This window comes from Protopterus annectens, chromosome 15.part0 (assembly GCF_019279795.1).
Source record: "Protopterus annectens isolate FY-2018-M chromosome 15.part0, PAN1.0, whole genome shotgun sequence".
NCBI lineage: Eukaryota > Metazoa > Chordata > Ceratodontiformes > Protopteridae > Protopterus > Protopterus annectens.
Genome location: NC_056749.1, coordinates 592,713,282 through 592,733,910, shown reverse-complemented (window position 1 = coordinate 592,733,910; position 20,629 = coordinate 592,713,282). Strand labels below are relative to the sequence as shown.

The 20,629-nt window shown below is 38.7% G+C and overlaps 1 protein-coding gene across 1 annotated transcript in view; it reads left to right on the top strand.

Annotated features, from left to right (window-relative positions):
• Nucleotides 1-20,629, top strand: part of DLG3 (discs large MAGUK scaffold protein 3) — a 3,698,230-nt gene that overhangs the window by 1,906,538 nt on the left and 1,771,063 nt on the right. The window contains exon 8 of the mRNA XM_044057417.1: nucleotides 14,728-14,897. Coding sequence (XP_043913352.1) covers nucleotides 14,728-14,897 — 170 coding nt within the window. The remainder of the gene's footprint in view (nucleotides 1-14,727; nucleotides 14,898-20,629) is intronic.

Below are 20,629 nucleotides of genomic sequence, written 5' to 3'. Positions count from 1 at the left end.
TATGCAGCAAATATTGTTTTAATCAGAAAGTGCAGAAAATAAGCACTTATCATTTGTAGTCTCTCAGCAGGCAATTGGAAAACAGCAGAGCAAGGGCAGAAGGTCTAACTCACTGCAGCTTTGAACAAACATGCACAAACTGGTTCAAACACTAGCTTTTTAATGCAGAAAAACAGAAAACAGCCAAAGTTCAAATTATCCAATCAAAACACCCTAAACAGAGCCCTGCAACAGTAACTCTAGCTAATCAGCCCAAACTGTACCTTCCTGACACAAGGGCATGGGGGTGGGTCTCTCCAGACAAAAGATTAACTGTTTACAAGCTCCAAAGGACACAAGCAGTACTAGATTCAGAAAAAACATGAACCTAGTCTATGCTAGTGTTTTTCAAATGTAACAAATAAGTAAAATGAATAAAACAAGCAAATGAATAGTAATTACAGTTGTAAGAGGAATTCAATTAGCAGACAATCTAAAAATGCAGTAAAATACAGTTGAACAGTTTAAACAAACAGATATGCAGCAAATATTGTTTTAGTTAATCAGAAAGTGCAGAAAATTGTTGAAAATAAACACTTATCATGTGTAGTCTCTCAGTAGGCATTTGAAAAACAGTAGAGCAAAGGCAGAAGGCCTAACTCACTGCAGCTTTGAGCAAACTAGCTTAATATCAGAGTACAGGCAAAGAGAAAGGAATAGAGAGATCCTAAGTGAAAGACCAACAGTAGTAGAGTTTTGTAGGAGAATCTAGAACAGATGCTGCTGTTAAAAAAGGGATATTTAGTAGGGAATATAAAATAGTGCATGATAACTGTAGGAATCAATCAGATAATGTTAGAAAGGATTGGGAAGAGAGAGTGGATAAACAATTCATATAGAAACAGTCATAGGATATGTGTATGGCTCCCAAATATGCAACAAAGTCTAGAAGATTAAGGATTTTTGCTTGGAAGTGTTTGCATAGGTATTTTTATATCCTAAGCAGACTCTGCAGATGTTTTCCTCAGGTAGATTGCAAATTGGACAGCACAGTGGTGTAGCAGTTATTGCTGTTGCCTCATAACAATAGATTCTCTGGTTCGATTCTCGGCTGGGATGCCTTCTGTGCAGAGTCTGCATGTCTTCCCTGCATCCATGTCGGTTTCTTCTGGGTGCTCCGGTTTCCTCACATATTCCAAAGTCATGCCGTAGGTGGATTAGACACTCTAAATTGGTCCTAGGTGTGAGTGTGTGTGTGCAAGAGTGTGGTGCACCCTCTAAGGAGGGTTGGGCCATGGGCTAGTAACCTGAATCCATAAAAAAACGTACCTGCTATGGAACCAATGAGTGCTGAAGGGTGCTCATTGCCCAATGTGCTGTATACACAGGAGTGAATCCAGGATCCAGACTGCAAATATTGGATGTGTGATGGGAAAGAAAGAGGTTATTGGGAACATATTTTTTGGAAGTATAATGAATTGGCAGGTTTTAAAAATTTTCTGTAGACTACTATGGTAGGAATATTGGGTGGGCAAATTGGTGTAACTAAGGAATTTTTTTTTTGAGCTGTGATACATAATTGGAATTGCCTATACATAGTTAAGCCTTGCTGAATTTAATTCTGGTGGCTGCCAAAAAACACTTACTAAAAAATGGAAATCAAAGCTGTGACGACCCACCACTAACAACCAGTATGTGACATGGATATCCCACTTCTGAGCCAGTAATCAAGGAGCCTCAATCCTCACCAGTGGCACCTGTTGGGGCTTGTTCACTGAGAGGATAACAGGTACACATACAGGCCCTTAACAAAGGGTGTCAAATTTTACTGTGTAATCTTAATATTAATAGAAATGGTAGTTTGACCAAGAGCAAGGCTGTTAGGAGTGACTCACACAGTGTCACCAACTAAATGTGCAAGTACTCACAAAACTTAAATATCTCTACAAAGATCTGCCACAATGAAAGGTTTAAATATATTTAATAATAAATAAAAGAATGAGAAAATACTAAGTATATATTCACAGTGACATCAGAGTTCAAAATCACAGGAGATATTTAAAACAACATTGCAGGACAGGCTCAGACAAATAAAGAAAAATATCTAAACTAAACTTCACTATATTCCTCACTGAATCTAAGAGAATTATACTATTCCCTTGTAACTTACTTAATGCAAGGTAGATGATGCGGTGAGTGGTTCTTGTTGCCAGGTCCAAGACAGAATACAGAAAGCTCTGTTTCACTGTAAGAGACTTCTCAAAATAATATCTAAAATATTACTGCTCAAATGGCTTGCAGAATGATGATATTTCAGGTCTTCTGACTTCTGGTTCCCAGGCAAACCCCGCATTGCTGGAAGCTGGCAAGACATAGCACCTATCTGTAACAATACGCATACAAAGGCTTTTGCTTAGATATATGGCAGGTGCTGGAAGTCATAAAACAATTGCATTCTCCATGCTTTCAGAGTAGTGATTAGTTCACCCTAAAGACAATACAGAAAGCTTCCTAGTACAGAATGTGTGTCTCTGGCTGCATTGAAACCTGTGAGATAGCATCTTTATGGCCTAGCCTATAAAATGATTTAATTTCAAATATTTTTTTCTAAAGTTTGCTGGACTGAGGTTAACCCTCCAGTTTCCTCTGTTAAAACATATACATTTAAAAAGCTACAATAGTGCATGTACATTTCTGTTCTCTTCCAGTAGGACATACTGTGGATACATTTTAAGCACAGGCACTTTACAAATACCATTTCACACAAACATCTGTACAAAGCAGTTTGATAGGCACATGACATACAATTCTAATACATTTGTAACACAAGCATCTTATATAAATTAGTTTGATATTCACAAGTGACATATAATTATTTACAAAATTCCAGCGAGCTGTGCTTGCAGTACCTCCTTTCATCACAAAAGTCTAAACATACTGTACTAGAAGTAGTAAATATAGTTCTATTTTTCGGCTTTTCCCGGTTAGGGGTCACCACAGCAGAACTCCGGTCCGCTAATGATTGGCAGCAGATTTTTACGTACCGAGTTGCCAGCCCTGACGTACAACCTTCAACAAAGGTACGCCCATTCACGCATATCTCCACGCAGAAGACGCTTTCACTGAGAATTGAACAGGAAAACATCTTACTATGAGGCGACAACACTACCGCAGCACCACCACCGCAGTAATACAGATAAAAAAACTGGAAGTGGGATCTTTAGAAAAGAGTAAGAGCAAATCACATATAATAACATGGAAATTCCGGGTGGGAACACTACATGCAAAGTAATGTTTTGTAGGAGGAAAGAGGTTTAATGGCAGGAATTAAATAAGCTATGTAATGTTTGATTGACAATGACAGTATAGAAAATTATGTGTATTTTATAATGTTATCAACTGAAAATGTGTAAGTATGGTTTGTTTTCATTTACATAAATGTATGATTGCCTACGTCATAAGTGATCATTTAATAAAAATGTTTCTTGTTTAAAAAATAAGGTAACTGGATTAAGAAGAAATGGCAAGGGTCTTCCAAAAAGATGTCTCAAACCTCCCATTGCCAAGGACAGTCCAACAAGTCTGAATAACTATTTAAGAGATCATGTGAACCCCTGGCCCCTTTTTTCTTCCAGATAGCATGGATTTCCATTTTTCTCTTTGGCAACAGATTGTTTCAGAGAAATGAGTTCTGAAACTAGTTAATCAAAGTTAGAGATGTCAGTAGGAGAAAATTCCTCCTTTCCAGGGGGTCATTCTCATCCTACAGATCAGACTCTCTTATTTCCACCAGTTCTTCATCGCATGCTGTTCCAAGGAGTAATAGAACCTGTTCCTCTTTCCCAGGGAGAGAAGGGTTTTATTAAAGGATGTTCATAGTGTCAAAGAAAGAAAATGCTTGGAGACCAGTTCTGGAAATTTCTTTCCTACGCCTGTTTATGATAGTGCATAAATTCAAAATGATGTCACTTCACAGCCTGTTACCTCTTCTTCCACTTTCAAGTTTCCTGGTACCTCTAGATTTAAAAGATGCTTATCACCACATCCCTGTTCATCCAGACTTCAAATGTTTCTTTTGGCTTTGTGTGTCTAAATCACATTATCAGTTCTGTGCCTTACCCTTTGAACTATCCACTTCACCAAGACTGTTCACAAAGCATCTAGCTCCAGTTATAGCTCATTGCATGTTACAGGATATCCACATTTCCATATATAGACAACTTGCTTGTCTTTGTAGAGTCTTTTTCAAAGTGTAAGGAATTTGAGTGAGAGATTTCTTACACAAGCTGGGATTCCAAGAGAACATTAAAAAGTCTTTCTTGGGTCCTTCTGAAAGTATAGTGTTTTTGGGATGTCAACTTGACACCTCAGCTCAAAGAGGTTTTCTTCCCCAAGAAGAGGTGCAACTGCAGAGTGCTGAAGGGTTAATAAGGGAATGCCTGGATAATATGCGTGACTTTAGAAAAATTGCTATTAAGCAACTGTTTTTGATAATAAACTCAGAGCACAAAAACTTTTAGCACAATGACTCAGGCAAAAGAAAGTAGAAAATGTTGTTGCCAAGCTTATGGAGTCTATAACAAGAAAAATAAAGAGATCCTGAAGAGATATTAGAAGTATTTTGGAAATTTTATGAAACTTTGAATAAAGCAGGGGAAACTAGAAATCAAGAAAAAGCACAAATGGAAGTATTTTTGGAATAATTAAATATGCCAAGGTTAGAGGTAGATTACACTTAGTGTTTAGGATAGGAAGAGTTGAGATAAAAATGGTGATGTTTAACCAATCTAAAGGAAAGTTTCCAGGAATAGATAACATTCCTGTGGAGATTTGGAAGCTAAGAGGGAAGAAGGTGATAAAGATCTGGAAGGTTTTTTTTTTTTTTTTAAAGTATTTTACAAGGAAGGGAAGCACCAACATCCTAGAAGAAAGCTGTGGTAACTGTGATACCTAAAGATAGTAAAGAACTATCAGATTCAGCTTCTTACAGGCCCATTTTGATTCTAAACCATGTATATATAATATTTATGTCTACAATGGCTAAATGTATGGCAAGGGTGTTGCCAAAGTTGATATATATGGATCAGTGTGGTTTTGTAGAGGGGGAAGCAAACATTTGACAACATTAATAGAACAAAGATGATCCAGAGGGGGACAGAATGTAAGAAAATACCGCTATTGTTGGTGCGTCTCATTGCAGAGAAAGTATTCAACAAATGTGGGATTGGATGAGCAAGGCAACGGAAGCATTTGCATTCCCTAACAAAATAATAAGGTTAATTAGGAGGATATATGACGGGTCAGAGGTGAACATTAAAGTAGGGAGGGGGTTGCTCTCCTATAAGTTCTGTCTGAACAGAGGAACCAGTCAGGGGCACCCTCATTCCCCTTTGTTATTTGCTTTATATTTTAGAACCACTGACAAAGAAAATAAGGGACTCAGAAATTCAAGGATATAATTGGTATGGTAATCAAGAAAAGTTGGCTTTATTTATAGATGATATTATTTTGTATCTCCTAAAACTAGAAAAGGACAGCTCAGTGTTGTGGTACATTCTGAGACAGATTCAAGTTTTTTGGGATACAAAATTAATGAAGATAAAACAATGGCTATAACTGTAAACTATATACCCACACTCAAATCTGTTCAGCAATACCCACGTTTATGTGGACATGATAAAATAAAGTACTTAGGAGTATGGGTTAAAAGGGTTTTTTTGTTATAACAGCTAAGGATATGTGGGAAGAGACTAAACAAAGGATAATACAAAAACTGGGGAACTAGAAGCTCTTGCCTGTGGATATGGATAGCAAGACACAAGTAGAGAAAATGTTTTAGAAACCCTCTAACTTTATACATCAACCACAGGAAAAGTTGCGTACAGTAATTAATAAAAAGTTGAAGGATTTTATCCAGGAGGGGAAGAGGGCAAGGGTTGAGTGGGATAAATTGATCCTTCCAATAGAAAGAGGTGTTTTGGGATTACCTGATTTGAAGGGATATTTTAGAGCTACATAGTTAAGGTTCCTATGCACAGCACAGCACAAGTAGAAAGCTATAATTCAAAATGGATGCATGCACTCAAGTCACTCCACAACAAGTACAAATATGACTCTGTCATTGTCCATGTTGGAGTGAATGACTTGAGACATGGAAGAGCTCTCGGATCATGTGACCCAGGCAGGTATGACCCTAGCCCTGAGTAGCATCCTGCCTTTGCCCAGAATGATACCACAATATAAGGATAAAATGATTGACTTCAACAATTGGCTAAGCTTATGGTGTCATTCAAAGGGGATCCAGTATCTGTCTGCCTGGGATGACATGATTGACAGACCATGATGCTTTGCCAGAGATGGTCTGCACCTGTCGCCCCTGGGATTTCAGTTTGGGGGCTGCTCTGCCCACCTATCGTGGCCTTTTTAGGCAAACTTCAAAGGACAAAACCACCACCGTAACAGGTACAAGCATGCAAAATCTGAAGGTAATGCTACTCAATGCTAGAAGTCTAAACCTCAAATGGAGAACATCGATATCTGTGCAGTAACTGAGACCTGGTTCAAGGCTCCAGAGAGCACCCCTGCAATACCAGGCTACAACTCTCCACCACACCAGGACCGAAACACTAAAGGTGGAGGAGTGTCAATATTCACCAAGGATATTCACACCACCAGGCTAGTTGGCCAACACAATGTGTCTGAAATTCTCCAAGTGCAACTAACACTAGGTAAGACTGCAATAAATTGTAGCTTGCTACAGATCCCCCACCATACCCCAAGATTCTCACTACACCTTTCTAAACATACAGGAAAATATTAACATAGAACCAAACATCCTAATACTGCATGTCCCAACACCCAAGAACGGTTCTTTCTTTCATAATTTCATAAATTCCAATGCTAATAATATCTAGTCCCCAGGGGGCTCCAATATCCTAGACCTGGTCATTACCAACACATGGAAATCAATGCTCCATACCTATGGTCACCCAGTCAGGTCTGACCATAAGCTAATCACCCTTAACATCCACATCCCACCCCCCCCCAGTAAAGAAACCACCATAAAAACTTCTCCAAAGCCAACTTCATACTACTCAAGTCAGAAGTGACAAACTTCATAACACCCATGCAGACGGAACTGAAAGTTCAACTGCTGAATCTTACACTAAGGCACTGTATGAGCACATCCACTCATGCATGAATATCCCAAATAGAACCAAAATGCTCTCATCCAAAAAAGGAAGCCAATCTGGTGGTCCCCTGCCATAAACAAACTTTACAACAAAAGGAAGAAACTTTTGCAGAAAAGAGGAAAATCCCAGGATGCAAAACTCCCTTACTAGCCTCAGTAAGAAACTGAGATGCCTCATAAAATCCTCCAAAGCTAGTTACGAAAATAAAATTGCCAAAGATTCCAAAGACAACCACAAAGCATTCTATAACTATGTCAAGAATCTAAATGGCAATGCTCAGATCTGCTCTGAGCTAAAACAGAATGGCATTAAATATACTGATCCAAAGGATATTGCCAATATCCTGGCAGATCGATTCAGTTTCAACTTCACCTAAATGGCCCATCTCGAAGATTGCCAAATTCCAGTATAACGGCCACACAGGTACAAACTCTCTAAAGCCAAGAATACAGCATCCATGGGACCAGATGACATCCCAGGCTGTGTACTACATGAACTACAATATGAACTGGCACCTCACCTAAGTGTCATGTTTAATCATAACCTCACATCTTATCCCAATCACAAGGCGGGATCCACCTTGGATCCAACCATACCGTCCCATCAGTCTGACAAGCCTTATCTGCAAGGCCATGGAAGTATTATCATGGAACTTATAAACAAAGACATTGGCAACCTTCAAACACTGGACCCCACCCAGTTTGGGTTTGTGAAGGGCCGATCTTGTCTCCTGAACCTGATTGACTTCTTTGAATCAGTCTCCAGAGCCATGGACAAGGGTAAGGTGGTCCACACAGCCTATCTAGACCTTGCCAAGGCCTTTGACACCATCCCCACTCTGGAATCATAGATAAACTTACTAAGTTGGGCATTAATCCCTATTTCACCCAATGGGTTGCTAAATGGCTTACTGATAGAACCCACACTGTAAAACTCCACCTCCACCTCCAGACAAGTGACAAGTGGAGTACCTCAGGGTTCAGTCCTAACAAAGTTTGCAGATGACTGCAAACTGGGAGCCATTATTGAATCCCAAATGATGTGATATACTCACAAAAGGGCCTTACAGAAACAGATGCATGTATCCATGAATTACCATATAGGTGGCAGTACACTAAACACAGAAAGTGTGATAAGAGACTTAGGGACACAGGTGGACAGTGGTACAACAGTCAGGAAATCCTTCTATGTGGCACACCTCATCACGAAGGGCTTTTCATCCAGAAAAGGAGATCATTGTCCCACTGTACTCATCCCTCATTAGACCCATTATAGAATACAATTTGGTATGTACCTCTCAAGACATCGGCAACAACAAGAAAGGCCTCAGAAATACCTCACTAAGAGAATCACAGGCCTTAAGCAGATGCTCTATGCTGACAGAGCGATCTCTGCTGCTGTTGGACCATGCTAGAGGGATAGGTTCCTGACCCAGAGACTCCCCAGACTCTGGAATAGATTGCCCATACATGTCAAGCAGAGTGCCTCTTTGGACCTCTTCAAGAGGAACTTTGATGATTGGATGGGAGAAATGCTAGACAGGGGTCCAGGAAAGTAAATAATGTGGGAAGAAATAGCCAGGGAATTGTTATGGCTAGGCTTGTATAGGCCCTAGGGCTGATAGCCTAGTACCAACCTATGAACCTATGAACCTATGAAACTGAGGTGGGGGGCTGAAGAAATAAGGAGAGAGTGGAATTTTGAATGTAGATCCTTAAGAACTTAAGGAGAATAATAATAGTCATAGGTTCATAGGTTGGTACTAGGCTATCAGCCCTAGGGCCTATACAAGCCTAGCCATAACCATTCCCTGGCTATTTCTTCCCACAGTATTTACTTCCCTGGACCCCTGTCTAGCAGGGCGACTGACGTGATCCCCAGGGTGAATTTCCTATCTCCCATCCAGTCATCAAGGTTCCTTTTGAAGATGGCCAAAGAGGCACTCTGCTTGATATGTATGGGCAGTCTGTTGAGTCTCTGGGTCAGGAACCTATCCCTCCAGCATGTTTTGTTCATTGTGATGACAAGGTTTAGATCCATGGAGCGTGTGTCTCTGAGGGATTGGGATTTCTTTAAGTGTAGCATGTCCAACAGCTCTGGGTTTGACATGGCCTTGTATGTTAAGCAGAGATCTCTTCTGAGTAGACGATATGCCACAGAGTATAGGTGGAGTTTTTTATAATGTATTTTATAATATAGAATATTATATTCATAAAGTATCAGAAAGTGTTCTAAAAACTAAGCCAACACAGGAATGGAGAAAGGAAAATTTTCCAGTAGGGATGACTGCAATTAGGGGTACAGAGAATAGGCAAGAGAGGGCAGGAATTTATTAGAGAAAACTGACAAAGGAACCAAGGTACTGGGAGCAAATAATTAGAAGAAGTGGAATTAGAGTGCAAAGAAGTCAAGAATACATTTAGACTGTAGCTTAGAGACTGCCTTCTCTATTAAGGATTGATGTCAGACTACTTGCAAAGGGAAAGGAATATGGGAATCCTAAATGGAAAACCAGTGTTTTTAGTTGAATCTAGAGCAGAAGCTTATGTTAAAAAGGGATGATTATTAGGACGTATAAAATATTGCATGATGAGTGCAGGAGTCAATCAGAGGAGGTTAGAAAAGATTGTAAAGACAGTGTGGATAAGTAATTCACAAAGAAACAATAGGAGGATATATGTATGTATGGCTCCCATATGTACAACAAAATCCAGAAGATTTAAGATTGTGGCTTGGAAGTGTTTGCATAGGTATTTTTATACACCAAGTAGACTCCATAGATTTTTTTCCTCTGGTAAATTGCAAATGTGGGGGGTGTGATGGAGAAGAAAAAGGTAATTGAGAACATATTTTTGGGGAGTGTAATGACTTGGCAGGCCTTAAAAATTCCCTACAGACTACTCTGACAGAAATACTGGGTGAGCAAATTGGTATACCTAAGGAAATTATTTTTTGAGCTGTGAAACAAGATCTAAATTGCTTACACATAGTAAGGCCTTGCTGAGTTTAATTCTGGTGACTGTGAAAAAAGCAATTACTAGAAAATGGAAATCAAAGTCTAAACCAACATATTAGAAGTAGTGAATATAGTAACAGAGATAAAAGAACTGGAAGTGGGATCCATAGAGAAGGGTAGGAGCAAATTACATAGAAAAATAGGAGTTATGGGAACAATACATACAGAAGGATGCTTCAGAGGGAGAATGAGGTTTAAGGGAAGGGAGGAATTGAGTGAGCTATGTAATGTTAGATTGACGACGACTGTAGATAACATTATATGTGCTTTATGTTTGTATCTTAGAATATGACAATATAGTTTGCTTTCATTTATATAAATGTATGATTGCCTATGTCATAAGTAGGGCTGCCACCTGCTTTTTCTAGATTATCTGGAAATCAAATTGATTGTCCTGCAGTCTGGAAAACACTGTTAAAACTTCAGTTTCAACAGATTTATTATACTTTTTTTATATAGAAACACCTGATTTGCTGTGGTTTTCTGTTAAAAAAAAATAATAATAAATAAATAAATAACTCCCAAACCAGGAAAAGAGGACATTCCTCCTCCCCCCTGACATGACTATGCCTTCATGAAATAGGTGGGAAAGTGAGTTGGGAGAGAGATGAGAGGGGAGAAGTTAGGTGAGATGCAAGGAGTGTGGCCTTGGTCCAGTTTCGGCCACAGAGAAATATGGCAACCCTAGTCATAAGTAATAATTCAATAAAGATGATTTTAAAAAAAGATCTTTTCTTCCACATGAAAAATCAATCTGTATCTAGATCTATTTCTAGTCATTTCTGCTCATATTTAAGTCACTGAGAGGGAATACCTCAGGATTTTGGGTCTTATGGCATCTATGATGATGATACCCCTGGAAAGACTCCACATGGGACAGATACAGTGGTATCTGAAATATCTTTTCTCCCTGCACCAACACCCTTTGTCTTTTCAAATCCTAGTGCTGGGGTTTGTCAGAAGAGAAATCATTTGGTGGAGCTGCTTGCCTTGATCAAAGTATTCAACTGTCTGAAGTATTTCTGGTCCCCAGGACCTCTTCAGGTAGTTACAGACAATACCACAGTCATGTGGTACATCAATAAGGCAAGGGGTAACCAGGTCATGACCCCTTTGCAGATTAGCCCTGTTAGCATGGAATATAGCTTCACATCATAATCTTACTCTACAGGCATCCTGCATTTCATCACAGCAAAATTGTTTGTAGACAAGCTGAGAAGGACCATGGCAGACTGTCATGAATGAAAATTAGATCAGGGGGTCTTCCAAGATTTGATCCATCTGTAGGGAGTTTCTCAAGTAGACCACTTTGCCTTCTCTCTGAACTAGCAAGTGTTTTGTTCCAGGACAAGAAGACCTGGAAGAGAGATGCCTTTTCTTTTTCTTGGACAGGGATGTTAGTGAATGCTTTTCCACCCTTTCCATTAATATCTAGGGTACTTCTGAAGATTCAGAAGGAATCCTCCAAGATCATTATAGTGACTCCCTTCTGGCCCAGGTAACCATGTTTCTCCCTTCTTTTGGAAATGGCCAGGGCCAATTACTACACTCTTCTTTACAGACTGGGTCTACTCAGATAAGAATAGGGGTGTTTGATATACCTCATATTCAATCAAGTTCAGTTGACTGCTTGGATGATAGGGCCTTAGTTCATTTTTAGCACCTGTTTACTGAGGACATGCAGCAGGTACTAATGGAGACAAGGAAGCCTGCTACTAGGAAACCATATTATTAGCAAATGGAAAAGTTTTTTTAGTTGGTGCCATCAACATAACTAGCACCCATTCATGGATAATTGTTCTCTGGTTTTACATTATTTGTGTGAGTTACTATCCTATGGCCTTTCACATTCCTTTATCAAGGTTCATTTATCGGCCATTTCAGCATGTCTCCCCATGGATCCCCCTTTCATTGCAGCCTCATGCCAACATTTTTTACAAGGGATTTTCCATAAGAAGCCTCAAAAAGAAGCAGTGACCCCTCCTTGAAATCTTAACTTTGTATTAGACAAGCTAATACTTGCTCCGTTTGAACCAGCTAACCTGGCTGACTTGAGGTTCTTAACATGGAAGACACTTTTACTGATTGTTCTCATCGCTGCAGGAAGGGTATCTAAGTTGCAAGCTCTTATGATGAGTCAAACCTATCTGATTTTCCATAGGTACAGGGTTTCTTTGAGAAGTAACCCTTCTTTTATGCCTAAAGTAGTATCTGCCAAACTATCCATCAGTTGTTCATTTCTTCTGAAGGTAAGAATAAGGAAGTACCTACATTAAAGCAGTCTTTTTCCAAATGGTTGTCTAAGATTATTAATTATTGCTATATTGCTACTCTCCACCATAACAAACAATTCCACACAAGGTCAAGGACTTGTCTACCAGCGTCTTGACTTCATCAGTGGCTTTTTGGAATGCCAAGCCACGACAAGGAAACCACATGCTGCTTGAAACCACTGATTTGTTGAGTCAAAACACAAGGTTTAGCGCTTTCATTCCTCTGGTTGGAACTTTTTGGAAAGGGTTGGATTCTCTAGATGTATTCTAGAAGCTGCTACTTGGTCTTCTGTACATACTTTTACAAAGCACTATAAGCTTGATTCCTTCTCTAGGTCCAGATCAGGCTTTGCTAGGACAATTCACAAAGGCCTTCTGGAATCTTCTCCTTCCACCACTCAAATGTAGGTAGATAGAGTAATTTACCCATATAACTAAGGCTCCTGCAACAGTGATTAATATGATGAACATAGTACAATTGTGTAATAAAACTTAGCACCACACTAGATGTTCAAATGATCACTGCTGCAGTGGCTGCTCCCTCCTTTGATCTCCCCTGTTTTTTGGTGTGCTTTTAATGCCGTAGTGTGGACATTTATTTTTTGTTGTTCTAGCATTGCCCTTTCAGGGCTCAGCATACCTCTCTCTGTGGGTAGGAAACCTCTGAAGGGCTTTGCACAAAACTAGTCTTTTAGTCGGCTCTGCTCAAGCTGCCTGAAAAACACTTTTCAGTTGCCTTCTGAATTTAAACCATTGGGGTCAGCATTCCATATTTCAAAATAAATAAATTCTCTTTAAAAAGTAATTTTTGTTTTAAAAACGCATCCATCAAAACTTTCGTTTTTTCTAAAATGGTACCCTGGTACTTCGTATAAAAATACATTGTAATGAAGAACAGTTTCTTGGGGTGAATTTTTAAAAACATGTGACCAGTTTAGATAATGGGGTTATTCAGGATGCACTTAACAAATTATTAGCTAATCAGTTAATTCAAGATAAAAGATATAATGTGGTTAGAAGTAATACTTGTGACAGTAATATAATAAGTAACAAGGAAATGGGGAAAATAAAGAAATATATTTTGTTACAGAATATACAAATCTTTCTGATATTATGTTTAACATTGTGAAGTGTTATTGGAATTTTTTATTAAAGGATAAGAGTTTAGCTTGTTTGTTGCCCAGTAAATTGGGTTTTTCTTATAAGAGGGGGTGCAGTATTAAAGATATGTTGGTTCATAGTCATTATACCACACCAGTTTTAAATATGAGTATGGGGGTGAAGAGAGTAGTAGGCACTATTCCTTGTAAGCATTGTTCTGGATGTACACATATAGTCCATTTTTTGAAAGAATAAATGGCATTATTTATATATCTAGAGAACTGTATAATTGTGGCACAGAAGGGGTAGTTTATGCCCTTAGATGTCCATGTAACCTTTTCTATATAGGAGAGACAAAAAGGGCATTTAGAACCAGGCTTTTAGAACATTTTAGAAATCAAAAAGTGTTAAGTTCGGTTGCCATGCATTTTTCTCTGTGTAATGGGGAGAATGAAAAATATCTTCACGGTACTAGTTTAGGAAAAGTGAAAGTTTTTACTGATGCAGATATAAAAAACAAAAATTACTTTTTAAAGAGAATTTATTTATTTTGAAATATGGAACACTGTCACTGACCCCAATGGTTTAAATTCAGAATGCAACTAGAAAGTGTTTTTGTGAGTGGGGGGTTATTGGTGACTTTTTTAATTGATTGTTTAATTAAAATTCTGATTTGTTGATTTTTAATGTGATGATATATTTAATTGTTTGAGTGTGCTTTGTTCTCTGACACTTGAAAGGCATTTTAGCCAATATGCTGGAGAGTGTCAGTAGTTTGTTGCATTAAAGTTGGGTCTTTTATATCTGGCTTTGGTCGTTTATTGCTTTTTTCAGTTTTGTGTCGAAGCTTTGGAAGTAGTCTGCCTGTTATTTCCTTGGCAGGATATAACCCTTATAGCTAAGGCTACTGCAGCAGTGATCATTTGATTATTTACTGTTAGGGTAAGTTTACTTACACAACTGTACTTTTTCCTTTAACAAAATAAGTAAATAATTAAAAACTAAATTCTTAGGTAAATAAAGATTTGCCATATCTATTTTTTTATTTATTTGTTCGTGTTCAGATGGCAGAAATGTCACAAAGAAATGTGTTGTGTCACATTAGAAAAGTACTACTGAAGGCTCAATTCTGCCATGTTAATTTTGTGTGCATTTTCCTTTTTAGTGTCAATGACTGTGTGCTGAGAGTGAATGAAGTAGATGTATCTGAAGTTGTGCACAGTCGAGCAGTAGAGGCACTGAAAGAAGCAGGACCAGTTGTAAGACTGTTAGTGCGACGGAGACAGCCCCCACCTGAGACAATCATTGAAGTGAACCTGATGAAGGGACCAAAGGGTAAGTTCTCTATCATAGTTCATCCAACTGTGTGACATTCTTTCCGCCTCCCCTTCTTTATGATATTCTACCCAACCAACTAATGATTGAAGGGCAAGGATGATAAAGAACTACAGTACAGTTGTGTGACATACTCACTGTATAAGCAGAAAATTAAATCATATTTTTTAATCTCTGTTTTTGCTGCCTCTCTGTAACTGACCTTCAGCTAATCTTGGGTATGTCTCCTTGACCTCTAGATCACTGATATTATCTGTTCCCCTGGGTTTCATCTGATAGAGCTTAAGCAGAGATTGAAGTATGTGAGTAGATCTGACAGAGTTCAAGCAAAGATTGAGGTATCCAATTACAGTGTTGCATTGCTGACAAAGAGAGAATTTGTTTGTTTTTTTGTCCTACCCATAAGCTTACCCCCTGTGCACAGAATGTGCAGTGACACAATAACAGAATATAGTGCATCTTCAATTTATTATGGTGAATGATGAATCCCTCCCATGGGCATCACTGACTGAGAGAGTGTCAGCATGAACCAGGCAACCCACATCTCCCTCCGGAATAGTCGAGCCAAATAAATACTTTTCTTTTCCCATCCTTTCAACTGATTCTTCAGGAACCAGGGTTCGTGTTCAAACTCAGGTCTGCTAGGCTGCATTAGAGGCCCCATCCTTCTGCACCACAGAACCAGCCTGATAACTGAATCATCCTTGCACTCATAGTCTAGGTATCATTCCTCTCTCCTCTCTCTTGTCTTTATCGCATATTAACTTTTGCATTTTCACTGTTTCCTGTTGCTGAATTATAATCCTGGGCTGGAATGTGCATGGTTTTATTTGTTGACTGAATTGCTGAATTGTAACTAAAACACCTTGTAGCTCGAATTTAGTTATATGCAGAGTTTTTGGCAGTGGAAACATTATTCATATTACTACTGTGGTAAAAATGTAGCATCATTATTGTTCTACAAAACAGAGCAATAATCTGAGCAAGTAAAGTCCTGAGGACAAAGATGAGTCAGCCATCCGCTGTTATGGTGAGAGTATCTCATATAACTGTATTAGGCTGCAGAGAGAAGGATTACTTCAGTCAAGTAACTTAGTATTAATTTCTACTCCTTATATAATTCTGCATATAAACACATTATATGTATATTTTTAGGTTTGTGGTAGTTGCTAAATTGTGATGAGGTTATTTTTCACGAAGTTTGCAATCCCTTTGCCATAGTTTGTGCTTGGAGAAAATTTTCTGTGGCACTTTTCACATTCAAAAGTGAGGATTAAGGCCTGACTGGAAGAATAGAAACTGACTGAACCTGTGTACATCTCGAAAGGGGAGGTGTAGGTTTAACAGCATTGGTACATCACAAAATTCTGATAAAGGTTTGCACTAGGAATGCAGCCAGTGCTGGGTAATTGTAAAGTGATGCCAGAGACCAAGAACCTAAGAAGTGATATCAGAGATCAAGAAGCGAAGATAAACTCCAGAAGCAAAGGCCTAACACTCCTGTTTTGCTGTATCCTGAGCAGGCTGTAGGCTCCATATTGTAATTCCAAGACTCATAAGTGTAGGCTATTAAATTTCAAAAAAAAGTTCAAAAGTACTGGAACATTGATGTTCTTCTTTAAAGTTGTTTTTGCAAGTTCCCCTTTACCCCCAATATGGGGAGGGAGAGCAAGCCCCCACCAGCCAGACTTATAGATACCAATGAAGAGATCACCATACCTCAGAGAAAAGGGGAATATTCTGAGAAATGACTATGTCGGATTTAGTGTATATAAGCTCGCATTTACGGTCATTCAATCTCACTATTTCAGGATTCATACTAATGAGTCTCGGAATATCAAACAGTTACCCAGGCTACACTTTAAATACTTTGTGCAGTACTAAAGATAATGCAAGGAGAAAGATAGCTGTATGGAGTCCAGCATAAAACCACCAAAGGGGAAAGGATACACTGAGAGACTAGAGGAGCTGAAACACAAGCAAAAGATGGTATGGACCAAGTACCTACCGAAGTGGGGGATGGAGAGGAAAACCATGGAGGCATCAAAGAGGGCAAGGGGCATGTGATAAAAGAGAAGGTATGGCTGTAGGGGAACTGAAATGGTAAATTAGGGAGACTTATTGTCTTCTACCATCAGGTATATGTAGTGTAACATCTTCCTATTTTGCAGACATGTGTAAGATGACCTTTATCACTCATTTCATGTTATTTGTAGATTCTGGTCTTATAATTACTATCCGTCTGCATCACTCAAACTGATCCCTAGTAGGATATATCTTACCTTTTCTTAGTGAAATAGTTTGCTCTCTTAACCTCCATTTGTCATTTCAGTTTTCATTCAATTTGTCATTTCAGTTTTCTCTTGTCAGACACATAGCTGCTGTTTATTACCACAGTATTTTGTCTGACTTGTTAGCCACATGCTATCCCACAGCTGTCCATTATTTGCTTAGTTGAATGTTGTGTTTCATTTTCTTGATTTTTTTTTTACTCAAAGAGTAGTAACTTGCACCTCCCAGAGACCATAGGCATGTCATAGCCAGGCCAGTGCAGAACTCTTTACAGTATTTATGTATGCCAATGTCTTTACTGAAAAAAATTTAGCATTTATGAAGTTGATCTGGCTTCCTGTTTCTCTAACTTGAAAAGCGTGACCTAGTAAAACAGATGTGATGCAACCCATTACTATTATCTTTTTCTTAAAAGATACCCTTGTAAGTTAAGGGTGGAAAACAGTCACCATTTTCAGTTTGCTCCCATTATGTTTTTATTGAAAGAAACTACAAAATCCAGTCTTAACAATACCAGTGCCTTGTTTTGTTTTAATTTAAATGCTGCTGTTTATTAACGGAGAACCTTGTGCAAAGTCTAAAGTAACCCTCTGTTGTACACTGGGCATTGTTGGTAGGGCAGACATCTTCATAGGTTCATAGGTGTTTTCTATGCTAATGGCCGTGGAGCCTTTACAAGCCTAGCCCCAAAAAATTGCCCAGGCGCAGTGCCGCCTGATGTTAGTTCACAGTACTCATATCCAGTAGGGCAACCGGAATGATCCCTGGAGTGAACTTTCTGTTACCCATCCACTCGTCAAGATTTCTCTTGAAGAGGGCCAGTGAGGTGCTCTGCTTGACATGAATGGGAAGCTTATTCCAGAGTTTGGGCAGTCTTTGGGAGATGAACCTGTCCCTCCAGCATGTTCTGTTAATTGGGGTAATGAGGTTGTGATCTCTTGAGCGTGTGGAGCAGGGGATTGGGATTTCTTTAGGTGTAGCATTTCAAGTAGGGCTGGGTCGGACATGGCTTTGTAAGTCAAGCAGATATCACCTCTAAGTAGACGATAAGAGACTGAGAACAGCTGAAGTTTCTTGAGTCTGTCCATGTAGGACATGTGTTTAAGGCCTAGGATCCTTTTTGTGAGGTACCTTTGTGGCCTCTCCAGCTGTTGTAGGTGTCTGGTCAGGTACATGCCAAATGGGGCGTTATATTCGATGACTGGTCTAATGAGGGATGAGTAGAGAGGTATGATGACCTCTTTCTTCATGGATGCGAAACCTTTGGTTATAAGATGTGCCACTTAGAAGGACTTTCTGACCACAGTGGCAATGTGGTGGTCGAAGGTGAGGTGGCTGTCGACCTGGGTGCCCAGATCTCTTCAGTGGGCTCCCATCCTTCCCCTTCATTGCCATTTGCAATCTGTACCCATTCTCTCTTTATTGAAAGACACCATTATGCAAAAATACGAAGAATCCCTCTGTTTTACAGTATCCATTGCTAGATAGACAGAAAACTTCATGTTTTGCAATTCACTCCCATAATCTGTTTAGTAGAAGACACCCTTGCAGAAAACCCAAAGGGAGTAATGCCAGTGTCCTCAGTTTGCCTTAATTTCAACAATTACTGTCTGTTTAGCATTTGCAATTAATAGTTTAAATCTTCCTTCCACTTCATATTTTGTCAACCACACACATAAATAGGTTCTTCAGTTTTCATTTATGAATGGATGTTTTTTTTCTCTACAAAATGAGCTTAGTGTGCCCTCTGGTGGCCATGTAGCCACTTCCCTATGATAGTGCTATACCAGAAAGATAGTTGAATTGTTTATATTTTTACAGTCACTCATTAGTACTTTTTCCCAGTTGTTTACTTGGGTATTTTGTACAGTCGTTGATACCATTCCCCACGTTTCATAGTATCTGTACTACGAGCTGATGTATGTTTTCTAGCTTGCCATGTATCCAATCCTCTGGACTGCACCTCATTATGAGCAATGTCTCATTTGTTAATATCTTTATTTAACCTTAATTGAAACAACATATGGACGCATACATTGATAGAAAAGAAAACAAACAATAGTGATATTTCTCATTGTTTTCATGCAGTATACATATATCTTTTAATTTTAACTATTATCATTCACTCCAGCATTACATAAATCTGGAGTCTTAAAAAAGTCCATGTACTATGCTGTTCCACATTGAAAGGATCTGCAACACATTCACTGTTAAGAATTTATAACTAATGTCCATGGGAAGTAATAGTAATACATTTTTAACTAATATCCATGGGAAGTAATGCTGCACAATATTAATTCATCAATATAACTTGTGTAAAGTAGCACATTTTAACCATACTGTGAGCTTTCTTGATGAAGCAGTTTGTAAGTTGTTAGCATATGTTTCACATTTTGATAATTTGTTTCGCATGTGAGGTAGTGGTCAATATTTTGGAGAAAGAAGGTTGTCAGCTCTGCCTGTTTATGGTGCATAGTCCATGCAAAAGCAATGCATTTACTGGTCTTGGAGGAAACCATTACCTGTCTGAATCTGTACTTAGTCTGGAGTACTGATTCTGAAAAGTGAATATGAAATGGTTGTTCTGCTTTAAGCACAAATGTTGGGGTTGCCCTTGCCTTCCTCCGTCCTACACCTGGGTTTTCAGATTTATAGCTCTACTAACCTCCTTTTCACTATTAAAGTGGCAGTACACATTTCTACAGGTTTTATATCAACATTTGCTGCAGTTTTACGTTATACTGTCAGTGCACCTAGGGTTCCAGTTTCATGATTTATGTTTGTTTAACACACAATTCTCATTATAGCACACAGTCATTTCTACCTGTTGTAGTCAAGAGACTAATTTATAACACTTAGCTTATAGTATTCTGTAGCTTCCAACTAAATAATTTATAAAATATCATTATGCAATCTCTGTTCTCTCTCTCACTCTCTCTATATATGTATATATTTTTTTGAATACACATTAGACTATTCCCTGCAAATTCAACTTGCTACCTGTAGATTTTCTGACAGCTGTCTGCTACTTTACTTCTCATTTGTAAATTTTGTGCCACTTTCCTCCCTGCCTGTCTTGCTCTTTAAGCTACACCAACACATCTAGGCTTTCAAAGAGAGCAACAGCTGTTTGTTTGTTTTTTTTTACTTTGATGGCAACAAAGATGAAACATATTGATCTGTGAACTCTTTTATTTCATCTGTATTTATTTGTTATACCTTTCCTGTTTATCCCTACTTGACCTACCCTTTCTCCCTTACCTCCCTACTTACTACCCCATTGCTGAATTGCCCTTTCTGCATTTAGTATTCATCCTGCCATAGTTCTGCTACTGCTGCCATTCCTTTAGTAGCTAAAAAGGTATACATTACTGTTATTAGTTACTTCACAATTTCATGTTAATTCTTCTTTGTCTGCCGTAACGACTAATTATATGCTA